We start from the raw sequence: 25,713 nt of genomic DNA, 5'->3' as shown, positions 1-25,713 counted from the left end.
GGAGGATCCCCAAACACCAGCCTGCAGCACAAAGCACAGACAACCAATCCACCCCACAGGGAAGTGAAATGAACCTCAATGTGATAAATGAACCCACAGAGAACTTCCACATTTTCTTTGCAGAAGAAAACCCCGCGTTAGGAAACTTTTATTATTTCAGTCCCTGATCAAAGCTCTCTTACGTGGATGCATTTTTCCTTGACATTTGAATTAATGAGCCAAATGTCTCCAGTGAATTCAAGATGAGCCTGCAACACCTAAAGCTGTTTCTATGGCAGCTGCATGGTGGCACAAACTGGAGGCTGTGACTTCACTGCAGGATCATACAGCAGGGCAGCTGGGCAGAAGTCAATTATTTGGGAATTCTAATGAGTAGTAAAAGTATGGCTGTGAAGGAAAGAGCTGGTTTACATACATGAGGTCTGTAAGTGCCTAGGCAGAGGGAGTACCTTAAAATTTCATGACATTGTCATGTCTCTTTCTTTTAACACACACACCCAAAAGTGGATATGTCTTTCACTCACTTAGGGAGGTTTTCCATGGATTCCACAGAGAACCCCTGACCTCACAGGGTTTTTAACAGTTGCATTATAATTCACACATCATCCTGTTTGAATTCTTGTAAAGAAACAAGCTCTTACTCAAGGGGTTTTTGCCACTTAAAGACAGTTTCAACCTGTCCTCCTCAAATGTAAGATAGGGAGCTTGACATTTCAGATTGTTGCAGCTTTCTATAGGAGGAAGCTGCAGAAGGAACTACCCAAACCATGGTCCTGCCACACCTCATCAATCCTTATTTAGCCCTTTGCTTAGGTCAACAGTGCTTGTCATTGTTTGGGCTGAGAGTGAAGTAATTTCCTTCACAATTTTATATTAAGTTTCATATCTGGGTCTGGTGATAGATTGAGAAATTAAGTGTTTCAGCTGGAAGTTTAGTTCAACAACATGAGCCAATTAAACAAGAATGTAAAAGTGGGCATAAATCTGAATTCTGAATATTGAACTGACATTAACTGAAGACTTGCCTGCATTGGTACAGTGTATTCTGCTGTAACCCAGATCCTGTTGCTTTTGTGGGCCACTTCCTTCACACTGGTACTTACTGAGCTGCTAACATCATCCTCTCCTGTCAGAGTCTGTGAGAAGTGTGTAGACAACTGTCTGGACAAAACAGAAAAGACAAATAAGCCCATAAGAATAAAACATGACAGCTTCTTTGTACCATTCTTGAACAAAATGCACTCCAAGATAAAAGTCAGATGGTCATTTTCAAGTAGGTGAGAGAATTTTTGAATGAGACACATCAGCTGGATCAAATTCTGCCTTGGTTTCACTTTCACACCTTTTGGCTTTGAATTGATGTACACAAGAAGATAATTTTTATTTTCCCATCCTAAATGACACAGACAACATGAGGTGACATCCTGACCTTTCTGATGCCATTTGGGAAACAGCATTTATCTGCAACAGGCCTTGATGTCATGCAAAAACTTTCCCCCATGCTGTGTTGCTGTGCACCTAGACTCTGACTTTTTCTGTCACAAATGGTAGTGTCCTGTCCATGTTGTTTTTCTTTAAAAGAGCTTAAAAACCATAGGCTTTAATTTTTCAGAGTGACTATTTTTGTGCCCCATGCTGATTGCTTTAAAAACCTTGGCCTAACATTTTTACTTTCTCATGAATTGAATGTGTTAAGGAGGAAGGACACCTCTGTTCCAAAGCTGACAGGAATGTCACCCAGCTCATCTAACTCATAAAAGCACTGTCAAGTTTGAAAAAACTATTGTATGTTCAGAAGATACTTTCTACATTACATAAAAGTGATATAAAAGGCTTGCTTTGAAAAACAAGCCACAAGCACTTGCACCAATTCAGGTTAACAACAGACTTTTCTGGATGGAGATAAAATAGAATCTGAAGAACAAAAATACAAAGCAACTGATCACTGTTCCTTTATTTATATCCTCTGTTTTGACAGCATTTCAGCCTTTTCCTCCTGGAGAACAGTGCTTTGGGATAACAATGTTGTTGGAAAGTGGCAGTGGGAACCCAGCTCTGAGCAGCAGAAGGTGGGCACAGAACCTCAGTAAGGCCACTTGGATTTCCTGCAGATTTGGTCCTTGGTGTGATTGGGATCAGTGTGCGCAATGTCCTGGCCTGCCGCCCTCCCAGGAGAATGAAACCAACTCCACCAACCTCAGCAGACTTTGTTCAGCAAACTTATCACTGAGAACAGCCCTTGCTTGGCAGCACAGAGCAAAATTTGCCCTTTAGAGGCAATCAATTATGGCACATTCCTAAAACATCTTATTGTTCTTGGAATCTGCTGCAAGGGGTGACTGACCATTGCATCTGACCTTGAACAGGAGGCTCTAATCTCAGAAACACTGCTGTAAACCTGACACCAAGCCAGTGGAGTGATTTTGGATTTTTCAGACAAGAAACAAAACTGTGTTTTCTAGAGAAAGCTGAGTTAACTCTGCCCAACCAACCCCTCCTTGTTAATAACATCCTGTGCCACACTCCCACCTCAGAGGATCCACAGCCACATGCACCCTCCAAGGTGGTCTAACACCACATCAATGGTCTTGTTGCTGCTATGGCATCATCTCCCCTCAGGATTACCAGACTTTGCCAGCCTGAAGTTATGCTGGGACAACTGGGGCTAAATGGAAGGAAGCCAGCATCAGGCCAGCCTCCTTCTGGGCCTGACTCTCCAGCCCCAACACTTCACACCAGTGCAGAGGAGGTGTGACACTCTTCTGGGCTGGGCAGAACACACAGCACCCACTCCACAGGGCTGGCAGTGCCAGGCAAGGCACAGGGCAGTGGGGTTCTGGGGTCATCAATGGCCACAGAGATCTTCAGCTTCTTATCTCATATTGCTTGGGACACCATTCCACCTGGTCTGTGCCTGGTTTGCATGAGGTGCTGGGACCAAAAGGAGTGATGAGGTCACTGCTCCTCTCAGCAGAGCCAGTTGGTGGCACATACCTTGGCTGTGCCTCTCCTGCTGCACAGTCACACAAAGCTGCAGCTGCCCAGCGTGTTCTGATCCAGCTGTGTGCATCTGGCCCAGAGGCAGGAGAGGTGTGAGGGCACCACTGACACTGTACACACAGGAGGTGGGGCTGGAAATCTGCAGAGCTCTCAAGGTCCGACCTCCAAATCCCAGGCTCCGAGTCTGAAAGACACAAGTTTGGATAAGAATCCATTAGCCCCAGATTTAAAAGATCAGGATCCTCTCTCATGCAACACAATACTCTCATAAAAGCACAAAATATACAAACCCTACAACACAGATCTAATGTTTTTCTTCCAATCCTTTAGTACTTTAAATCACTTACAACTGTAGACATGACAAAACCTTCAGAACCAGACAGACTTCTTGGCTGCTGCTACTGTCTTAAATGCCTCAGCTCACAGGAACAAGGCACGTTCTGCACAAACAAGCTTAAGCTTTAAAGATGTCTGTGATCACTCCTTAGGCTTTAGCTGACCACACTACAGCTGCAAGTGGGAACCAGAAACAGGCTGGGGATGCATTTAGATTCTAGAATAGCCATAAAGAAATTAGTTTTTAATATAACACAGTCAGGCCTATGTGTACATACAGCACAATATTTTTAATAACAGAAACAAAGAAAGAGGAGGGGTCAGATTGCTTGAGCAAAGCAGAAGTATTGTCTCCTCTTCCTAAAAGCCCTTTGTTTTCACACTAACATCTTCCATCTGGTTGGGGTCTGACCTCAGCAGCCCGGCCGGACCGTTCATGCTCTTGTCCGTGCTGTTCCCATATAAGGTGATGTCTCTTCGGGGAGCCGCCTTCTCATTCGCTCAGGTTCATCCCACTCGGATTTGCTGCTCTCTGCGGTCGAGCTCTGTCACAACTTTGCTCGGCAGCATCTGCACAGCAGTGGCTGCAAAGGGAGGACAAAGTCAGGAGGGAGCAGTGAAGCTGTGCCTGCAGATCCAGAGAGCTCTGGATTGTTGATTTCCGTCCTCTTTCCTCCACAAGTCACCTCTGCAGGATGCAATAAGCAGCTTCCACAAGCCTTTCCCAAGCTAAATAAAAGACAAATTCTATCCAGAGAACTGAATGGAACTGTAGAGCTGAACTCTTATAACAATGCTCACGTCAAACTTTCCTTCAAAATCTGTATCACTCTCCGTGCAAACTAATTTGGAAAATGCCCCCAGAATTATACAGTAAGGAAACTGGAACACTGGCCCTCGAGTCTGTAAGACTCAGCACATCACCCAAACTGAGATAACTTAATACGAGTTAAGCATAAACAAATCTCAGCTGCTTCCTGTAATATTTACCCAAGGCTGCACTGAGAGTTTAAAATCTCTATCTGTGAGGATTCTCTTGTGATAAAGAGTGTTGATTGTTTTCTTTCAGGCAGTAATTGTGAATATTCACCACCACGGTAAATACCAAGCAGCAGGGGGGCAGCCAGGGGGCTGCGTGCATGGAGAGCACAAACCCGGTGGAAGAAAGGATCACGATAACATGAAACCTTAAGGATGTCGTGGGAACTCTCTCACTTTTCCCAAGTTGGGAAGTCCCACAAAACTGGGCTCCAATGTGTGATTTTGCTCCTGCCTCCAATCACTTGAACTTTCAAACACGGCAACAAGTTCAGCCAGTCCAGTTCTAACAAGGTCTGGTCACGGAGTCTCCTTTCCCAGAGTCAGAACAGACTTCATGGGTTTCCATCTCACCATCTCTTTTTCTTCTTATCTTGGCATTATCTAAAGTTTTCATCCTTCCTCTTCTTTAACATTACAGAGACGTGAGAAGAGGGGAATGTTCCTTTCCTTCTGGGAAGGTGAGAGGACTGGAATAGTCTCAATAGAAAGCAAAATCTCAGAGCAGCAGCCTCCCAGCACACCCAGCCCAGATCCCTCTCCACCCTCAGCACTGAGGAAGAAAGATGAGTATCAGTGTTTACAGAAACAGTGTTTCTCCAGGATTAAGTGATGGGGAACTCACAGGCACCTCCATCAGAAATACCATTCTCATCTGCTCTCTCTGTGTTCTACATGCTCAAAATACTCATCGGAGAAAACAGAAACTAATACCAGGAAAGCATGACAAAGGAAAGCAGATCTCTTCTGGGAACTTGTAGGTAAATACGATACCTAAAGGTCAGTATATGGACTGAAAGCACAAAGGAAACATGATCTGCTTTTAAAGTTCAAATCCAGGAGTCAGGAGACTTGGATTATGTTCCTGGCTCTAGCACAGCTCTCATGCCCAACCACAAGGCACTCGTCCATCCCTTCTGTCACTTCATTTAACCAGTTAAGAGCTCAGACATCAATCAGTGTCACCCCCCAGCCTTCCTGCGAAGACCAATAAATTTTATGAAATTATTGTATGAAGCGTTTTCTGTTTCTCAGAAGGAAAAGAGGAGCTAATCTAAGTTAGTCGCAGTGCTTAGAATTGCAAAGTATTACATTTATGGTTGCTACTTACTGAGTCAAATTCTGCAGTGATTTACAACCTGTGCATTTCAATTGGCACCAATTTAACATGACTCATTGCATATTTTAATCCATCATCTGGGGACTCACATGGGATTCTAAGACTATCCAAGAACCTAATTGAAATAGCAGAGAGGCTCCAAAATCCAACTATTTCAGGCCTAAGCATGGCTTTTGAAGGATCTGCGAGAACAAACTTGCAGACTGAGAGATTCCATGAACAAGTTTGACTTTAATTTATAGTCTGGTTCGGATTGTTTGGTGATTTTGAAGCTGCTGTCCTTGTTTCAGATTTATGCACTACATATTTATTGCTGCTTTGAGGCACGCTGACAACTGATGTTCAGCCTCGAGGACATAAATTTGCCATTTTTCCCAGATGAGGCCTGGGCCCAGGACTGGCTCTTCCTGTTCCACACGGATCCTCTGCACACCTTTCCATCTCCAAGGAATTAAGTAACCATTCACCTGACACGTACATCAGCCACACTTGACATCCCTTTGTGCTGTCAAAGGCTGCCAGAAATCTTAATTGGGTAACTGCAGCAATCTGTTTGTACATCTCCTACACATGCGACAACGACCTCCCTCAGAAGGAGCCGCAGAGCCAAGTTTATCCTCCAGAGGCTGAATCTCGGACCTATTTCTGCCACTGCTCGCACTTGTTCCGTGAAGGAGCCCCACGAGAGACCTGCCCGGTGCCCCAGCGCCCTCAGCCGCAATTCCCGGGCTGTTCGCGGCGGGAAGGGGCCGGGACAGGGCTGTGGGGCGCAGCGGGAAGGACTGACCGGGGCATGCTGTGGGGACACCGGGAGGGCTCCCAGTGCGGGATCCGCGCTGCCGCAGCCGGCTGTGAGGGCAGCGATCCGCGATCCGCCAGAGGAGCCCGGTGCCGGTCGCTGTCCCGGTGCCGGTGCCGGTCCCCTCACAGTTCGGCCTCGCCCCCTCACGGCCAGGCCGCGCCCCCTCACAGCTCGGCACCGCCCCTCCACCCTGGGTCACGCCCCTCAGTGCAAGACCACGCCCCCTCACCTCGCGGCCGCGGCCCGGTTCGCGCCGCTCGCCGGTAACGCCGGAAGTGACGCCACGCCCGTATCCTAGCAACCGTCCCCGCGGTAACGGCGCGCGCGAGGCTCCGGTCGAGGCCTCCCCGCCAGGGCCCGGCCCGGGCCCCGATCCCGCAGCCCCGATCCCGCAGCCCCGGCAGGGCCCGGCCCGGGCCCCCATCCCGCAGCCCCGGCAGGGCCCGGCCCGGATCCTGCTCCCGGCGCCGAGGGGCGGCCGGACCCAGTCACCGACCCCCCGGCATCTGCTGTGTGCTCTCTGCAGAGGCTTTCCCGAGTCACAGTTATGGGTGACCAAATGCAGGTCATTGTTGAGAAGCTCAATCAGGAGCCCTTCAAGAAGAGCTACAATTTGATCTCGTTTGACTCCCTGGAGCCGCTGCAGCTGCTGCAGCTGCTCAGTGATGTTCTGGGGGAGATTGACCCGAAGGTAAGGAGGGCACTCAAGGTGCTCACACCTCCTGAGGTGGCCTGACACTGGAATTTGCTTTTATTTAGGTCTGGCTCAGTATAATCCTGCAGTGTTTGTTTCACCAAAAGAAGCTTGTATGAATCTTCCAGGAAATAAATGTGCCTGGCAAGAATCCTTCCTGCCTGTACGTCTGAGTGCTCTTGGCAAAGCAGCAAATGCTGCTTGGGGCAGGACGGCAGCATCCCTGCTGCCCAGAGGCTGATGACGATGTTTTTCCTGTGAAATGAAAGATCTTGGTTCATACTGACAGTTGTGTTTAGTCAAAGTCAGGCTTTGTGTCAGGTGTCCCGCACGCACCCAGGGCAGGAGCTGATCAAGAACTGAACCTCCCGACTGTGCTGTTGCAATTATATCCCAGTCCTGGGAGGCTGCCAAAAGTGTGTGTGAGATCAGAAGGGACCATTCACACACCTGGGGAGTGGATACCTGTGCCAGGATGTCCGACTTCCAGGGTGGATGTGGTCAGTGTGACTGCGCAGATGAGATCCCACGAGCAGGGAGAAGAAATTCCTGGAGTAAATTGACAGGAAAATCCATTAGAAGAGAATTGAAGTTTGGTGATATAAGGGATGATCTCACTGTTGTCTGGTAAATTAATAAAGTCAATTCTTTCAGTGTTGTCAGATACGTAACATCACTTGGACAAACAAGTTTAAAAAAAAATAATTGGTGTTAGTAAATAATGTAATGTTATCCTAAAAATTAGGAATTATTAAATCGATTGTTTTATAATAGTTACAATATTTTTTACTATATGAATAATAATAAAGAATAATTACTTATTTAATTTTAAAACCCATTCAGCATGCTGTGGACATCAGAGAGGAGCTGCCAGAACAAACAGCAAAAAGAATGCTGAATCTGCTTGGAATCCTCAAATACAAACCTCCAGGGACTGTGTCAGACCTGTGAGTACCTTTTTGCCTACAAATCACGTTAAAACATCTTTTTTGGATTATATGGTACTGACCTTTAGTTCAGGTGAGCACTGCTCCAATGTCCCCAGGGATCTTGGGATGGGATCTGAGATGTGGATCCAGCTGGGTGCCGTTCCCGTGTCCCCGGGGATGTTTTGGGGTTCCAGCTGGGCGCCGTTCCAGTGTCCCCGGGGATATTTTGGGGTACCAGCTGGGCGCCGTTCCCGTGTCCCCAGGGATGTTTTGGGGTTCCAGCTGGACGCCATTCCCGTGTCCCCGGGGATGTTTTGGGGTACCGGATGGGCGCCGTTCCCGTGTCCCCGGGGATGTTTTGGGGTTCCAGCTGGACGCCATTCCCGTGTCCCCGGGGATGTTTTGGGGTACCGGATGGGCGCCGTTCCCGTGTCCCCGGGGATGTTTTGGGGTCCCAGCTGGGCGCCGTTCCCGTGTCCCCGGGGATGTTTTGGGGTTCCAGCTGGGCGCCGTTCCCGTGTCCCCGGGGATGTTTTGGGGTCCCAGGTGTGGCTCCAGGTGGGCGCTGCCTGCAGTGGCGGCTCGGGCCGGCAGAGGGCGCCGCCCGGCCCTGCCCAGCCCCGGTCCCGGTCCCGTCTCACCTGTGCCAGGTGATCCCAAATCCCGCGTTCCCCCCCTCTGCCGGCATCCCCAAGGCTGTCACAGGAAAGGAGGAGCTGTCACTGCTGGGTTTATCCTTGTAGTGTGTTACGGGGTTTTTATCTGACTCAAGGTAGAAGAATCAGGAGCCTGAACTGCAGACTTCCAGCTCAGAATGGGTTGGGTTGGAAGGGACTTTAAAGATCACCTGTTCCAACTCCCTGCCATGGCAGGGACACCTTTCACTATCCCAGGCTGATCAGAGCTCCATCCAACCTGGCCTTGAACACTTCCAGGGATGGGACAGCCACAGCTTCTCTGGGCACCCTGTGCCAGGGCCTCAGCACCCTCACAGGGAAGAATTGCTTCCTAATTCAAAGCCTTCTGTCACTGTGAGGCCATTCCCATTGTCCTGGTAACAAGTTCCTCTCCATCTCTATTCTGTGCTCCCTTCAGGTTCTGGAATGTGCAAATTCTTCAGCCTTCTCTTTTCCAGGCTAATCAAACCCAAGCCTCATCATGAGCATTTTCTCTTCTAACAGCATTACAAAAATCATTAGGCAAGTGGAGAAGGAATGTCAAAACATTGCAGATTTTTTGTTCCAAGCCAGCATTCTTTTGTTTGAGATTTATTGGCATTTTCTCCTGGTTGGTTCCATGCAGGAGTGCTTTTCGCCAAGGGCTGGTTACTGGAAGCAAAGCTGTAATTCATCCTGTCTTGCATTGGCTTCTTCAGAGGACCAATGAACTCAGGACCAGAGCTTACCTGGCACGTTTCTTGGTGAAGCTGGAGGTGCCAGCAGAGTTCCTGCAGGATGATACTGTGGCTGACTTCAACAAACAGGTACCATTCCTCATCAATGCCAACGTTTCACCTTGATTAAAGTGCCAGTGGGAGGAGGGATAAATGAACCAGGGAGTTAATGCTGGCATACATGTCCAAGTGAGTTATGTTAAAAGCTTGTTGGAATCAAGGATAAGCAAAGATTCATAATAAAAAGTTGATGTCTTGACCACTTTTCTTCCAATAACCCTGAAATTATGTATTAATAAGTAGCACTGAATTAAAAGTCCTTAAGCCCATTAAGCACTGGGTGCCAAATGATGTTCAGAGCCGTTTTGGCTTAGACAGACTTTTAGTTCTTAATTTTTGAGCAGGTTTGAGGGTTTTTTCTATGAAATATGACCTGGATATTTTTAACTTTATAAAATTACTACTTCAAACAAGTCCAGGAAATGTTATGACCAAAAGTCGATGTCTCCTAATTGTCCATTGATTGTATTTGTAGTCATGATAGTCCTGTGATAGTATTTGATGCCCAATATTTGTATGAGCCTTACTCCACTTTTGCTTTAACCATTTATTTTTTTGTGAATAAAGAAAAGATTTCTTTTTCTCTGTGCTGACATTCCTACTTATTATGTTCCCACTTCTTTTGTGAGCATTAAATGTTGATTTTAGATAGACTGGGTGGATTTGAAATGTAAAACTGGAAGTGAACCAAAGTTTTGTGTTTATTATCCGAGGTACATATTTACTTATTTTTCCCAGTTTTCTGTGTCTTTTGTTCTGCTAAACCACAGTGGGTTTGAGTGTTTGTAAGAGGTAACTTGATCTGTTAACTCTGCACCAGCAAAGCTGAACACTCTCACTGAGACTTGACTAAGCCTTTTATTTTTTTGTTACCTCTAACAATATTGGATTTATACCTTGAAATAACTCAGCAGAAGTAGCAGGGAGAGAAAGGAATGCAGATTGTATGTTTTGTTCAGAATGTCACAGTCTTAATGTGTATAAATATCCACCTCCGTAATTTCCATGATGTAAGATGTGTTCCTTTTTGGGATTACAGTAATAGAACCATCTCATTAAACTAATACTCTGCTGATTAATTCAGAAGAGAAGCTGGGGTAATAGAATGCCTTACTGCACTATAACATGACAGCGCAAATATTTAGGTACTAATGAATTAAACAATGAGCCTGAATTATTTAGATACAGCCTTGCAATGGTGTCTTTTAAGGGAAATTTCAAAAATGAGAGTTCAGACACCTTTTAAGACAGTTAAGTTTTGTGGGTGTGTACATTGAAACTAAAATGAACTTTTGTAAATTACTTATAGAAGATACTCAGCCAAACTCCCACCTTCCCAGCTGTGTTGTGATTTAGACATTGGATTATCTGCAATGTATAATTTAAGAAATAAGCAATTTCAGGCATTAATCTTGTTGTTCAGGCTTCAGTGATTTGCTCCAGGTGCCAGAGATCTCTTTCCATGTAGGAACCTGGGTGGTTTTTTGGTCATTTGAGTGTGTCCCTTATTTCAGGTGCATGTGGAGCACCCAAAGGGAAAAGTGAGAACCTTATTTTTTGTTATGATCCATCAAACTCTGCTCTGCCTTGCTTGAATCCTGCCATTGGCCTTGAAATTTCATGTTCCAATGTGGAAAAGTTCTATGGAACTCCTCTTTTGACAGAGGTAGAAACACACAAAGGAGAACTCTTGGCCACCAGCGGTGGGAATGCAGTTGCTCAGAGACCACCTGCTCATTTTCATTCTTGTTAAAGGATTTCCAGAGTGCATAAGGGGCATCATGGAAGCCAGTTGGGTTTTACTCCTGCATTTTGTAACTTGTTCCTCCTCATCCAGCCTGTGCTTTCCTTGTTGCACCATTATTTGCCACCTAATCCAGCTCTTTGTGATTTTATCTTCTCCTTAGCCGTTTTATTGCTATTTTTTTGAATTCCTTCCAGCTTGTCAGTGTGTGCTTGCTACTGAAACAACCAGGACTGAGCAGAGTGCTCTGGATGCTGCTTCCTCAGGGTTTGATAGAATGGAGGTGCTGCTTCACTGCTCAGGCTCTGATGCCTTTATTTGAACTGTTGCCATTTGGTATTCACCTTTCATATCAACTGCTCTTTCCAGGAAGTAAAAAATGACTTGATACTCTCCTTTTAGATTTCCCCATCTCATTGAGGGCTGTTTCTGTGGAGATAATCTTTCCTTCTACCACAGCTCGCGTTTCTCCGAGTTGAATCTAAATTTATTTCCTCTCCTTATTTCTAAACTCTTGCTGTCCCCTGTTATTTCTCTACCCACACAGACTTTCACACTGCCTCTCAGTTTAGGATTCCTGGTGGGCAAAGTACTGGTGTGGAAGTAGCACACTGTCTCCTTGTCTCTGAGTGCTGAGCTGCATCTATCAATCTCTGGGATGTGGTGAGGGTTATGCAACGTGGCACAGCCATTTCTCACGTGTTCACTCAGCTCTGCTCTTGGGCCACTCTGGAAACCCAAGCCCCATTGCTTCCTTCAGAAGTGTTGTTAGAGCAAACACTTCCTTTTGGGGCTGATTTATATATGTGGGATACACAGATGTATAGTAAGAGAGAGTAATTTATCTTCTTGTTTTGCAAATACATTATGTATTACAGAAGGTGAAAATACTGGAAATTGTGGAGGAAATTGTGAAGTTCTGATTGTCTCTTCAAATGGAAGATAATGCACTGTGATTTATTTCTGCTCTATAAGTTGACAGGCTTTTGCAATGAGAAAATGCCTTTTTATCTTATTCTCACCCTATTTCTATGTCTACATTTACTGTCTTAGTAGTAAAACAGTGTGTTGATCTGAAAATCCTTAGACACAGAGCTCATTCTGCACAATTTCCATTTCATTTCACAGTATGAAGAACTCATGGAAGCATTTAAAAACCTACATAAGGAGCACGAGCAGCTCAAAATATCTGGTTTATCAACTGCAGAAATAAGAAGGGTAAACAAACTCCACAATTTTTTCTTTAGTTGGTGTTCTGCATGTCAGTTCCATGTTTGTTGGCTTTGTGGACAGTGTGAAAGCTGTAGAGGCCAGAGCTGGTGGGCACTGCAGCTGCCTCTTGAGCTGCTCTCTGTTGGCAAACACAAAGTCCTCGCTCGTGTTTAGAGCTGAGATTTCTGGAGCAGATTGGGGAATGAGGCTGCCAAGACACTGTGCAGCATGATTTCCAAATATTGGAACTCCATTTCCTCTGAATGCAGACTGATACAAAGCCTTTTGCTTTCCTGATAGCAGCTAATAATTCCAGAGGGTGTTGAATGAATTATGAGCTTAAGTCAACAGAAATGATGAACCCACGTGGCTCAAGTGTTAAGTAGAGATATTTGCTCTGTTTCAGCACAATAATTAAGCTTGTGTGTACAGCTTTCTAGTGGACACACTGAGAAGCCAAGCAAATGTTGAGATAAGGCCTGCATTTGGAGAACTCATTTTCCTTTCTCTCATAACTACTGATCTGCAGAGCCCTGCTGTTGTAAAATAGGACTAAAGGAGAATAATAATAATTAGATACATGTTTCAGCACTAGAAAGTGTTTCTTTTAAGACAGTTTTAATACAAAAAGTGGCAGCAGACATCTCTCATAAGCAGCTTCATGCAAATTGGTCTGCCAGGAATTGGGTAATGCTGGTGACATTAAGAACATATGTCAGACTGCATCAGATGTTGAATTCATACTGATTCCTTCCTTGGTGGTTTCTGTTTGTTTGTTTTTATTTTAGAGAAGTCCACCTGCTTTTATTTTAAATGTTCACTGTAACACTCAAGGATGCAGATGAAGAATGTTAGCATAAAGAGAGTGGGAACTGTGGGGGAAGTAAGAGAGAAGAGAGATTGGAATCCTGGATGTTTGATCATAGATCAATAAAATTACAACCGCCTCTGTGTATTCAGGGAAGAATTCTGATTTTCATATTAATTTGAAGAGAACTTAGTCCAATCCAATATACATGGGGAATAAATAAATATTTCTTTATCTGCTTTTCCTGCTTTTTAGGACATCAGTGCAATGGAAGAGGAGAAAGATCAACTGGCCAAAAGAGTCGAGCGTCTTAAGAAGAGGGTAATAAGAGAAGTAACACTCCTACATTTCAGTGTCATAATCCTTGGCCTGCAACTCCCATTTTGGAATGCAAACAGGGATTAAGATAAACACACTGTATGTCTAGGAAGGAATCAAGTAACTAATTGACCTACAGGGAATCTCCCCAGGCGTTGATCCAGAGCTTTTAAGAATCTCGAGTCCAGTACTTTGCTGTCATTTCTGAGTAGTAACGTGTATGAAAGGGAAGTGCTAAGTGGGCTTGTGAGACATCTGATCTCTTTAATGTATTTCTCAGCTATCTGACAGCAACATGCACTATTTATCCACTTGCTGTAGGTGGAGACAGTACAAAATCATCAACGGATGCTTGAAATAGCAAGACAGCTTCGCTTAGAGAAAGAGAGAGAAGAATCTCTGGCTCAACAGAAACAAGAACAGAAAAGTCAGGTACTGGCAAAAGAGTTGTTGATGTTGTTTGAGAATTGAGCATTTTAAAAATACATCAGGAACAGCAGTAGATGGGAGAGTTTCTCCCAACCCCAGAAAATTGAATTCCATTTACAAGATCTATGTACATTTTAAGGGAAGAGGCTTGACCCTGCAAGTTTTGAACACCACACTGAAGGTACTTGGCTGCCTCAGCTCCCACTGACATCATCCTTTAGCATTCCCAGGAAATGTTCATTGACTTATTGCTGGGGCACCCAAAGGGAGCTCTTCACATTTATGGTAGTGAGCAAATGTTTCCTTGGTTTGATTTCTATCTCTGTGATCTGCACGAAGGTTGCAGGGGCTGAGCAGCACAGCAAGTACCTTGTATTTTTCCTGGGTGGGGGTAATATGTATTCAGGAGCAACCTTAGGATTTAGACACCTGCATTTGGGAAAAATGAAGTCCTGAGAAGCCCTGGGAGCAGTTGACATCCAAGTGTAAGGGTGGGTTTTATTCTGTCCTGTGTTGTCAAAACAAGATATTCAATAGAGTCCAGTGCCATTTGGTTACACTGCCTCACCAAGGTCTGTAGCCTGAATTTCAACACTATTAGAATGAGGAAAGCTTTCAGATTTCTGATATTGCAGCCTTTGTCTGGATGTGGGATCAGTGGGAATCAGTGGCCTCTCGAGCTGTTGGGTCTTTGCTGCAGCCTGAGTAAGATCATGACTGAGTGATGTCCAGTTAATTCCAGTTCTTACTACACATCTCCCTACGTCACAAAAATGCAAATCAGCTGGGCCTTGTTTGGCAGGAAGCTTTCCAGACTCCTCCTGGGATGGACAGTGGGTTGCTGTGACACCTCAGCTGCATTGCAGGATAAGCAGAGTTACCTGCTGCAATCCTGAGTCCTGCTGCCTTTTGTTGTTGTTGTTGTAATGCTCAAGCCACTCATATTTTTGGTTGAAAATTGTTGGATGAATTTCTGCCATCAGAGAAAATATCACTTGGGAGAACAAGAACACTCTTCTCAATTAACAGGAGGGAATATCAAGTAAATCCAGGCCAAGTGTTGAAAATTTGGTCTGGCACATTTCCCTTGTGAAACAGAAAATCACCAGGCATTAAAGCTGCCATGGTTTGTGTTTGGGGCTCTTTTGGGGCGCTGTGGGTTGAGTGGTTTGCACGTGGATTTCCAAGGAATGACTCTGTGTGTGTCCAATTGTCTCTCCACAGTTGTTCCACACGGAGCAGAGGCTGCAGAGAGCCCAGGTCCAGCTGAAGGAGATGCAGCACATGGTGGCAGATTCCAAACCAGAAAGTGAGTAGGGCTTTTCCTCTTGAATCCTGGGTTGGTATGGTGCAAAACATGCCATAGAGTGGTGTATAAATTACTTCCAAAATTATAGAATCTTGACTACTTCTCAATTTAAATTTAGTAAACCAAGTTATTGTCCTGCTCTTTCAAGAACATTTACTGTTTCGGTTGCATCACACAACTGCTTTGGCAGCTCTTCTGAGTTAAAGGATTTTTCTCAGTCACCACCTCATAGAATTGTTATTACTTTATAATTTTACTTTGATTTTTTTAATGATTCTCATCTGCCACTGAACCACAAGTGGAACTAAAGGAGTATCTGAACCATCTCACAGGGACTTGCAGTGGATTTTATAACTGTTCCTTTTTTGCAGTAGCTATCAGAGAGTTTATACAGCAAAGCTGTGTCAACAATTCTATTTCAGTTCCTGGGCTTTTTTAAGGCCAATGGAAACTCGATGGGTTCAGTTCACAGAAGCAAAGGTAACATAATAAAAAGCCAGTAAATATGTCATTTAATCATTGAGATGAAAATAAAGTTAACATATTTAATTTCCTTATCTCGAGTCCTGCTTGCAGGGGAAAAAACCAAAAAGTATTTAGATGTTCCCAATCAAAGCTTGGAGTCATTACTTAAGAAAACTTCTGTTGAAATTTTGCCCAAACAGAGACCTCAGGACTCAGCTTTGTAATTGCTTTCCCCAGTTACAAAGGCACTGCCTGTAGCAGCAATTACAGAATGCCAACTGTGGGGTTTTTTAAATAATTGAAATTAGGTGACCACAGTGCACTGAATAGGTTCCATTTATTTTAAAAGCTTTGTTGGTCTACAAGGTAGCACAATTTATTTCATTGTGAAGATTCCCTTTGGCTGCAGTTTGGTACCTCAGCTGCCTCCTGGTACCAGCCCTGTCTGCTGACAGTGCAGCAGCTGGATTTTCACTGCAAGTCAGATCCTTCCCTTTAAAGGAAACTTCCTGCATTTTTAATGCTTCAGGTGTTTGTACTTCCTAAACAAGATAAAATGTTCAGAGTTGTTGCTAACAAGCAGAAGCTTTGTTGTTTGTCTTACGGATTTGATTACTTCACTTTATAATTAATTTTATATTTAAAGAAATGTAAAGGAACTCTGTAAGGAAATGCAACTAGCACATATTCATGAGTGTTATTAGCATGCAATTAGCATCAGCCTGCTTCAGCTGTGCCAGGAGAATATGCCTTGTGGTTGATGGGATTTGAACTCTTAGAAACATCATATTTAGAAAACTCTGTATTGTTTCATTAATTGTTATGGTGCTACAAAACAGCTGGAAGTGATTCTGCTGCTTCACAGAAACTCCTGCCCTGCTTATTCATTTCAGTCCTTCCCTGTTCATTAACTTCAGTCTTTCCCTGTTTGATAACTTCTGTACAGGATATTGTTTAACTCGAGAAGGATTTGCTGCTGGTAGCACTAAGTAACATGAATGTTCCTATTCTGGAGGGGTTTTTTTGTGGTGTTTGTTGTGTTGAATATGAACAGTATTTTTATTGTCACTGGGCTCTGGTCTGAATAACCACAACCCAGCTCACACTTACTCTGCAAGACTGACATAATTCTGCTCTGCTGCACAAACAGAAATTGATAACATGAAGAAGCAAAGCAAATCACTGAATCCTTGGTCCCTGTCCATTTTACAGAACATTACTGGTTACTTTATTGGCAGATATAGGAAGAAGTGAATGAGTAGCTTGAAAATATTGATTAAAAGAATGTGTTAAAATGATCTGTTGATGAGCAGTAAAATGTGTAATTTATAAACTTCATCAAGTTAATATGTAGAAATAGATTTAGAACACTGAGAACTTCAAAGATGCTTGTCAAAGAGGAATTGCTTTGTGCAGATGCCTATTTTATTTCATTCTTGATGAAAACCAGAAATTTAGGAACCTCTTACTTAAATATTCCATTTGGTATAAAAAATTAATATTTTTCTCTTCCACACAATTATCTTTTCCTAAAATTCCAAGTTTTAATGATCTCCTCCAACACTGCAGACCACATTACAATTAAAAGTTATAGAAGTATTTGGTAAGGGAGACTGGCTTAGGTGGAACTTTATTTCATCTTCAATTGATTTTATTTGATGCAATTGATGCAAGGTCATGGTAAAGCACTTTTGAGATAATTTGATATCTGTGATGAGAATACAAGTCTGGTTGCTGAGATTGATGGGTTTGCTGTAGTTGATTTTTTTAAGGTCATTAACTCTTCTACCCCATTTTGAACAAACAAGGCAGCAAAAATTCAATGTGGTCTCTGTTAAAAGGATTAAAAGGAGTTTAGTGGAAGGTTTGGAGAAACAGAATGGATGTTTGGCTTTTTTTTGTTTGGTATTTACACCAGATTGCTGAAAGAAAATAGCAAATGATCACTGGTGAGAAATAAAAATAAGGAAATGGCTGAATAATGAGGAGACCCTTGATTCCAAGTGACCACAGTGGCTTGGGAAGCCAAGCTCATGCCAACAGTATTTATTTTAGGGTCTGGCCAGATTCCAGGCTATTCCTCCAGGAATAATGTACATGCAATGTATTTCTGGCACGTGGGGCTCTTTGCTAGGAAGTGCCTGAGAAGAATTTGTGGGTCAGGAAGGGGAGAGCTGGAGCTCCCACTGCCATGGATGAGCCTTCCCTGCTTTCATTGCTGGGAGTTTCTTTGCCTCTGGGTTTGGCTCTGGCACATCCAGCCCTGCAGCCCCTGCTCATTAATTCAACATCCAAGAAGAGCACTGAAGGGTCAGAGAGGTTTCAAAGAGGTCTAATAATAATTATGAACATGAAAAGCAGAACTTAGGATCACAGATTCAGGAAACTTTTGGTTTTTCAAGGATATATGGAAGGCATGATTGATCTGCCAGTGTTTGCATGTCCCAGGCCCCTGTTGAAGAGAGGGAAAGTGCAAGGGGTGTTCCTGTGGAGGAAATCATTTCAGCCCTGTCTTTGTGGCTGGGAGAGGGAAGGGAAGGATTTGATGCTGGAACTTTGTTCTACACTTGGTCATGGCCTTCCCATGTGATAATAAACCAATTATTGGCAGAGAGTCATGAAATAAATGCCCCCCTCTCTTTCTCCTCCCTTTTAAAAACTGAATTCCTGCTGCAAATGGTTCTGGTCCAGGATGCCCAGCTGGCATTCTGTAGTGGGATTCTGAGCACAAAGTTAATCAAGATTTAGCTCCATTAACAGAATTGTGCAGAGAAAATTGCTGCTCTTCTACATGACTGAGCAAGCACGAATAAACTCTTTCTCCCATCCCTCTCTTTATAATAATAATAAGAAGAAGAAAATTTGAATGGAAAACATGAGGAGTGCTCTGAATAGCTTTCCACACGTAAATATGTGGTTGGCAGGAGCTTGCTAAAATAACCTGAGGGCACAGAGCCAGATTTCTGTGCTGCTTACGTGTGTAGATTTTGTAACCATAAGTCAATGTTGAAACATTAAAAACAGAATTTATATGTGTAATGGAAAGATCTGAAGTATGCTGGCCTTTTTTCCTCTCTAGCCTGGGAATTTCAAAAGAATGCTTTTCACTGAAAAAAAGCCCAAAGCAGGAGCTGTCCTGTGTTTTGGTTTTTAAGGTTCTGTTAAGCAGCAGAAGTAGCTCTTAGGTAGCTCCTTCTCCATGTGTTGAGTTGTACAGGAGGAAAAATATATCCAGTGTATTCAGGAAAGAAATTATATTACTCATGAGCGATGTTGACATCATGTCTTTCCCCATCAGAAATCAAGTTTTAACTGGTTGTGTTGCTCCATGAGGACTCAGCACAACACAGAACACTCAGGGGGTAACAGGACTTGGTAGCAGCTCCGAGGTTGTTTGGGAAATAAATCAGATTGGGATCGAGGTTATACCCCATGAACTCAAAAAGTCTCTGCTCTTATCAAAGCTCTTGTGGTTCTTTGCTAAGTTTCTTGTCATATCTACAACAAATCATTTAAGAATGTACATTTTTATCAGGAAACTGAAGTAGCACAAGAAATGAAGTGTAGGTTATATATGCAGATTTCTTTGCTGCTAAAAACCTCAAGAAATTGATTTAATTAAAATATTAATATTTCATATCAGAATGATGTAATTGATATCACATTGATTTCCACAGCACAGGTCTTGGTGATAAATATCAGACTGGGAGTGGTGCTCCAGTCACTTGTGAGGTGATAATTCAGCTCACAGGGTGTGTGGGAAGCAGCTTTGCTGCATTTGCACAGGTGGGAGATTTCTAGTGAGACATTAAGATGGGTCCCTCCTGCCCAGCTCTGCCATGGGCTGAGAAAGGCTGGAATTGAGTTCTCCTGGAGGAAAGGAATGGGAAATCTCTCCCAGGAAGTCCCAGTGTGTTCCCAGGGTGCAGCTGCAGTGCCAAGTGCACGATGGCAGAGGAACTCCACTCTCCCACTCCAGAACCAGTCTGGGGGCTCTTTGTTTTCATACATGGCCCCTCCACCAAGGGGAAAAGCTCCTGTGGATGTGTTGCTTTCCATAAACACAGAAATCAACAAACTGGGAAAGAGGAACTCCCACTCAGTTTTAGTTTCGTTGGCAGCGCCGCTTTCCCCAGGGCCTGGTTTTTCTCCCAGTTCTTGAGTTTTTCTCAAGAGCTGATGGCTTATTTCCCTTCTGGCAGCTCTCCTGGCAGAGTGGGCTGGGAGCAGGGCTCAGGAGGATCTCTCAGGACACTGATTTAGAGGTAAATAGCAGCAGAAAAACGGGGGCCCCTTTTCCTGGGCTCTTTCACTGTGTTCTGACCTTTCCCTTTGGCAGTCAGGCTTCTTAGCCTGAGAACCAAAAGCTGTTTTCATCTGCATCCTTTCCCATCTCTGCTTCAGCAGCATCAGCTGCACTTTTGTATCTCTGTGCTCAACTTCTCTCTGCTTGTGCAGTAGATGAAAGAGATGGAGATTGTGAACTTCTTGTTTTCCTTGGCATTTCATCACAATTCCATCTTCTCCCTAATAAGGAGAGAACTAAAATCCCAACCATAACAAGTTGTTTGAAAACCAAAAAGTACCCTGGATCACCTGGATCATGAAAAATACTCTGAAATACCCATTCCCACTCTCATCTGACATGCAGCTTCTGAATCTTATCGTCCTTGGCACAGGAATTGTAGTTCTTGTAGTCCTTGTCTCTGAGGAATTATTCACTGAACTGCCTGTTGTCAGTGGAGACTGTGCAGTGTCATTTAAATTGATGTTTCCTTTTATTCTGTTGCATTTTTCTATCTGTGAATTGTTCTTATCTTGAGTTTATTTAGAAATGATCTGTTAAGGAGCCTGAATTACTCTGCCTAGAAAGAGCCAAGTCCTCCTGAGCCTGGTACGGTGTGGGTGCATCAGGATGGTCCAGCAAAGCTTATAAATGGGGTTGCTTTGTTTTATTGGATTGTTATTTTCTGCATTCTCAGCCTATAAACTGTCCTGAGAGTAAATGTTTGTTCTTTCAAGAAGAAATCTTTACAGGAAGGCAATCTGTGTTCCAGCAGTGTAAAGACCCCTAAAGTAGGCATACATTAAACTTTGCTCATTTTAAGGCCTTTTTAAATGCCAGAGAGAAAAAAAGTTTTATTTTAAGCATGAATCTCCAAGGATATAATAAATCTATCAATGAGCTAGGCCAAGTGAAGATTTTTCTACAGATAAAGGTTCAATGGCTGTTTATACCAGCAGTGTGTGTTGAATTCTGTATCTGACTCAGCTGGAGTTTCCTGTGAGATGGAGTTTTCTTGTTATTAATGAGAAGAATCTCTCAAGGAGCTGATAGTTACATGTTCAAGATAGAGGTGCATAATAAATCCTCTTATATTGTTTAAGATCCAGATTAAAAATTTAAATCAAGTAACTCCCCCTTTCTCTGAGCACTGAAGACTCAAATGTTATGCTGTTATTGTAATCAGCTGCTAAATACTTTATTGTGTTGGGGAAATCAAACTTAATTATCTGCTACATTGCTTTTATAGACACTCACTGATTTAATTTTTTTTAAGGTTTAATGAAGAAACTAGAAGAGGAGATAAATTTCAATTCCTACCTGGTAAATGAAAAAATACCCAGAGAGATGGAAAGTAAAAAGACTTCAGTGTATTTCTTACAAAAGTTGGTTGCAGAGCCAGCCATGACTCAAGCTGATCTCACTGCCCTGGAAAGTGAGGTGAGGGACCAAGGTGACCCTGATTTGTGTTCTGTAGCATGCTCTGAGCTGCCTGGACTCTGCAATGTTCTTATCCCTGTTCATATCCCAGAGAAAATGTTTCATTCCCAAAGCAGCCTCCCCGCAGCTGTAAAACCAAAGGCGCCTCCATCTCTAATTGCAAACTCTCTGATAAGGTGTTTTTAAATACCCACAAAAGAGACAGACAGGAATAAACCAGCCCCAAACCAAACCCCAAACCCAGACATATCCTCAGGTGCTCTTGAGGAAATTGTGTTCATTCAGCACTAAAGGGCTGATTTTTCTTCAGATTTCACTTGTTTGAAACTCTCCCCGCCATCGAGGGGGTTTATCCCAACATTCCCTGAGGGATGTGTCCTCCTCATCCTCCTCATCCTCCTCACAAGATGATGATGCCTCAATCCCTGTGCAATGGCTCAGAACTCCTCAGTGTTTGGAAGAGCCCTGCATTGTTTGGTTTAGTTTTTAAGAACAAAGAAAATTTAGGCATCAAATACTTGATTTACCTTTCCAGGCTTTTTCATAAGTTAAAAGCAAATAGTCTCAGAAAAACCCTTATTTGTCAGATATCTCCAGAACATGCAGAGGGGTTTGTTGCCACACAAGTACATTTATATATTAACTCAATGAAGTTTTCCTATTTGCATAATCCTAAATAAAAGATTAAATCCAAAATATAACGTCCTAGAAGAATTTAGAGGAATGCTACTTATTAGTATTTCTGTTGATGATAATGATGAAGATTTCCACCAATGTTAGAGGGAAGAAGAGCAGTTTCTTACCAGCTGGTGTTCAACACCCCTGGGATTTCCAACTCAGGCTTTGCCATGAAATGGAGATAATGAGGAAGCAGAGTATCCATCTTAAGGGATGACAGCATTAATAAATGGCAGATTAGGGCTGAAATAATAAACCAGCTCTGTGATTCAGCCTCTGCTTTCCTAGATTAGTTCCTCTAATCAAAACAATATTTGTGGCTGCAGTTATGTCTTTCAGGCATGCTTGAAACCCTGGTTTTTTGCACATTTCTTTTCCAACAGTGTTGTTTGGTTTATCATAATACTTTAAAAAGCTTCAAGTTTTTCTCTCTTTCTCCATGATGTAACCTTTGATTTGTTATATTTTGGAAGTATCTTCTTCTTGAAAGATAATAAAAACATGTCATACACTTGGCTGTAGTCACAGCATGGCCTTAGGCAGCTTTTTTTTTTTTTTCCCTAAGTAGGCTTTTTATTATCTCAGTGCCTTAAAAAGGAGCTGAAGTGCACCAAGCATGTTTCCACCATGCATTTTATAATATTTTATAATATAAAACCCAGGAATTTATTCACAGAAGGGAATTCTTATGCCATTTTCAAATTCAAGCCCATTCTACCACTAATAGAATAGAATTCACAGGACAGTCAGGACAGTTGTTTTGTTTTTTTTTTCCCCAAGTGTTGGAGTATTTTTAGTCCTATTGAGCAATTTATTTGAGATTCTCAGTTTTCCAAGCACACGGATGTTGCTCCCAGAACTTGCAGGTGATGCCCAGCGCTGTCCCTGGGATGGCAGCAATGTTCACCCTGCTCCCTTGGCACCAGCAGGGAATTAAAGGAAAGTTGCTGTGGCTGTTTATTCCATGGCTGGGGGGAGTCCCAGAGCACTGGGAAAGCTGGAATCTGCACTCTGGTGTGGCTGGGAGCTCCAGAAACTTTGGCTGGAGTGAAGCTCAGCAGTTTGGGACTAAGGACAGCCAAGTGCATCTTGAGGCAGGAGGAGAAGGCACCACAGACTGGAATATGATGGTCTGTGACTCTACAAAGTGTTGATGAAATCTTTATCATTTAACCTTATTTGCTTCCCTTTGAACTTCTGTTAAATGGTTGAATGAAAGGGAATTTTAGTTCATGTCAATAAAATTACATTTTTCACTCAGTATGTGGCGATTTCTTTTTTCTGTACCAACTCACTGCATTTTCTCTCCACATGCACCAGTTTACTTCATTTTCAGGGCCAACACCATGGTTCTGCCTTATCATAAAGGCACAGAACTGGAAATGCAAAAACAGCCTCTTCCTGGCCAATACTCAATGACTCACAGAGCTTTTTGGGTCTGTTTCTCTGTTTTAAAAAAAGGAACTGGCTGGATTGTAAGTCTGTGTTGCAAAGCATTTAATTCTTGGAGAAGACAAAGACACCAAGCTCTGTTTCCTTAGTTCTCCACTCTGTCTTGCAGATAGAGGAAGTCACTGCACAAATGAATCAGCTGATTGAGAAGAGGATCATCACCTATGAGCCAACTGATAGTAAATTCTCCATGTATCGCCAGCAGGTAAGGAGGAACAAAATGTGTTTGAAGCAGAAGCAGGAGGAAAAAATCAGTCTCTGATTGGTTTCCATGCTGATTTTTTCCTTTGGTTTATCTGGCATCATCAGTAGAATTCCATTATAATGGAGGTCAGAAGGCAAATAAAGAGTGTTGAACATTTGTATGTTCAGGGCTGAGTGAAAGGTTGCTTTTAGTCGTGCCAGTGAAGGTTCTGACTGCTGTCCTTGCAGCACAGCAGTTCTGGAAGGGGCATTTTGGAGGAGCTGTTTTGGAGAAGTTCCAGCTGTGGATGGATTCTTAGGAGGCAGCATGGGGCTGCCTGCTGCAGCTCTGTCCCTTCCTTAGGTATGACCTAATGCCATTTTTCTCCTTTGCATCTCTTAAGAAAGAATTCTTTGATTTCTCCTCCTGAGGCTGTAAAATAATCTTGCTGTAAAATAGGCTGTCTGGTCCAGTCTTAGTAAATTCCCAAGTTATAAAAAGGATTGATGAACTCAGAGGTTTTCAGAGCTTACCCAGAAACTGAGTGATTCCTCTTCCAGGCTACCTGCACCAATTTTCTGGAAGATGTGTGATGCTTATGGTGATGGCTTGAAAAACCAAAAGGCTTAAGTAAAACGTACCAGTGGGAGGGAAAAAATATGGATGAGAAATGTACTGCAGTTCAGTCACAAATGCAAAGTGAAACTCTGATTTATTTTGGATGAGATGCTCTTCCTGAGAGGGAATCCTGCTCTGGAATGTGCTGGACCAAGGAGGGTCCACCTCAGGAGCTGAGGCTGCTGCTGGGAGCTCAGAGCCCAGGGAGCTCTTTGCTTTCTTCTGCCAGGGCCTGGCTTCTGTTTCACAAAATAATCAGCTCTGTTGTCCCCTGGTTTGTCACAGACACCTCGTGCAGCAGAGCTGAGCTCCCACCCCAACACAATTCTGCTGGAGATTTATTTAGGGAGAAAGCTGGTCCTCTCAGCTGAGTGTGAGAAAGCTGCTGTGTTTTGGCTTCATTTTTGTAAGTTTTCCCTTTCACATGAAGAAATGAGCCATGCTTCAAATTCCTGTACCTGCATCTAAATGAATGTGTTGTGTTATTTTAGAATATTTTTCAACAGGATACTTTGGCAAGAGAAAAATGCCTTTTTTTTTAATCCTTGAACTAATGTATACTTATGCTACCAAATCTGTTCTGGTCAAAACTCAGGTACTATTAAATATTCAGTCTTGTATAAAATATTATTTTTAAGTGTTTTATCTTCTAGACTAAGAAAAAAAATAATCTGTAATCTACACTATTTCTGTACTTTATTGCTTTATTCATCATCTTTTAGCTATTTGCCAAGTTTTAGTGGCTCAGTTCTGCTTTAGTGTAACATATTTCTGTAGGTTGGAGTAGGTTGGAGTTATAAAAATCTGTATTATGACATTTGTGAAATCTTGGATAACTCTCCAGTTAAGCCATGTTGGTGTATCTTACATATGCACCAAGAGGGACTAAGCAGAAGAAATGAAGCAGGTAAAATGCCTGCCTTTTTCCTCAATGAAAAGGAAAAAATGAGGTGAAGAAATGTAAATCTAAAATGTAAAATACATCAGCTTGAGTCTGGGCAAAAAGGCTGTGCTGGAAACCTCATCCATTCTGGAGAAAGTTGAGATGCTGCAGCCAACTTCAATGAGGTTGTGGTTTAACCTGCTGTATATAATTTATACATTTTAGCTAAAAATCATTTTTCTCCTGGTTAAAGAAAGCAATTTTTACGTTAATGATCTTGCAGGCTTCTATCATTTCCCGGAAAAAAGAAGCCAAGGCAGAAGAGCTTCAGGCTGCCAAGGAGGAGATGTCCAGCCTGGAGAAGCAGGTGGAGCAGAAGAACACTCAGGCCCATGGGCTGGGAGGCTCTGAAGTCCTGACTGAGGATGAGGTAGGGATTTGCAGCTGTTTTCAAATGATTCATTTCTCTTACTCACACTGTGCCTAATCCATTGCAAGGTGTACAAGGACTCAGTG

General features: G+C 43.1%; 1 protein-coding gene and 1 long non-coding RNA gene across 2 annotated transcripts in view; one reads left to right on the top strand and one right to left on the bottom strand.

Annotated features, from left to right (window-relative positions):
* Positions 1 to 819: 819 nt before the first annotated feature.
* Positions 820 to 3,913, bottom strand: LOC118693124 (uncharacterized). The gene is made up of 3 exons (XR_004981223.1): positions 3,749 to 3,913; positions 2,995 to 3,184; positions 820 to 1,161 (listed from the first exon to the last, which is right to left on the bottom strand). It is a non-coding gene; the product is annotated as an uncharacterized LOC118693124 (long non-coding RNA).
* Positions 3,914 to 6,601: 2,688 nt separating this feature from the next.
* IFT81 (intraflagellar transport 81) overlaps positions 6,602 to 25,713 on the top strand; it is a 37,636-nt gene continuing 18,524 nt past the window's right edge. The window contains exons 1-10 of the mRNA XM_036393385.2: positions 6,602 to 6,987; positions 7,834 to 7,937; positions 9,222 to 9,402; positions 12,245 to 12,334; positions 13,392 to 13,457; positions 13,776 to 13,886; positions 15,108 to 15,192; positions 21,219 to 21,382; positions 23,622 to 23,717; positions 25,481 to 25,627. Coding sequence (XP_036249278.1) covers positions 6,844 to 6,987; positions 7,834 to 7,937; positions 9,222 to 9,402; positions 12,245 to 12,334; positions 13,392 to 13,457; positions 13,776 to 13,886; positions 15,108 to 15,192; positions 21,219 to 21,382; positions 23,622 to 23,717; positions 25,481 to 25,627 — 1,188 coding nt within the window. The 5' untranslated portion in view covers positions 6,602 to 6,843. The remainder of the gene's footprint in view (positions 6,988 to 7,833; positions 7,938 to 9,221; positions 9,403 to 12,244; positions 12,335 to 13,391; positions 13,458 to 13,775; positions 13,887 to 15,107; positions 15,193 to 21,218; positions 21,383 to 23,621; positions 23,718 to 25,480; positions 25,628 to 25,713) is intronic.

Source organism: Molothrus ater, chromosome 18 (assembly GCF_012460135.2).
Source record: "Molothrus ater isolate BHLD 08-10-18 breed brown headed cowbird chromosome 18, BPBGC_Mater_1.1, whole genome shotgun sequence".
Taxonomy (NCBI): domain Eukaryota; kingdom Metazoa; phylum Chordata; class Aves; order Passeriformes; family Icteridae; genus Molothrus; species Molothrus ater.
Note: the sequence above shows the minus strand (reverse complement) of the source record. Positions and strands in the feature narration are given on the sequence as shown.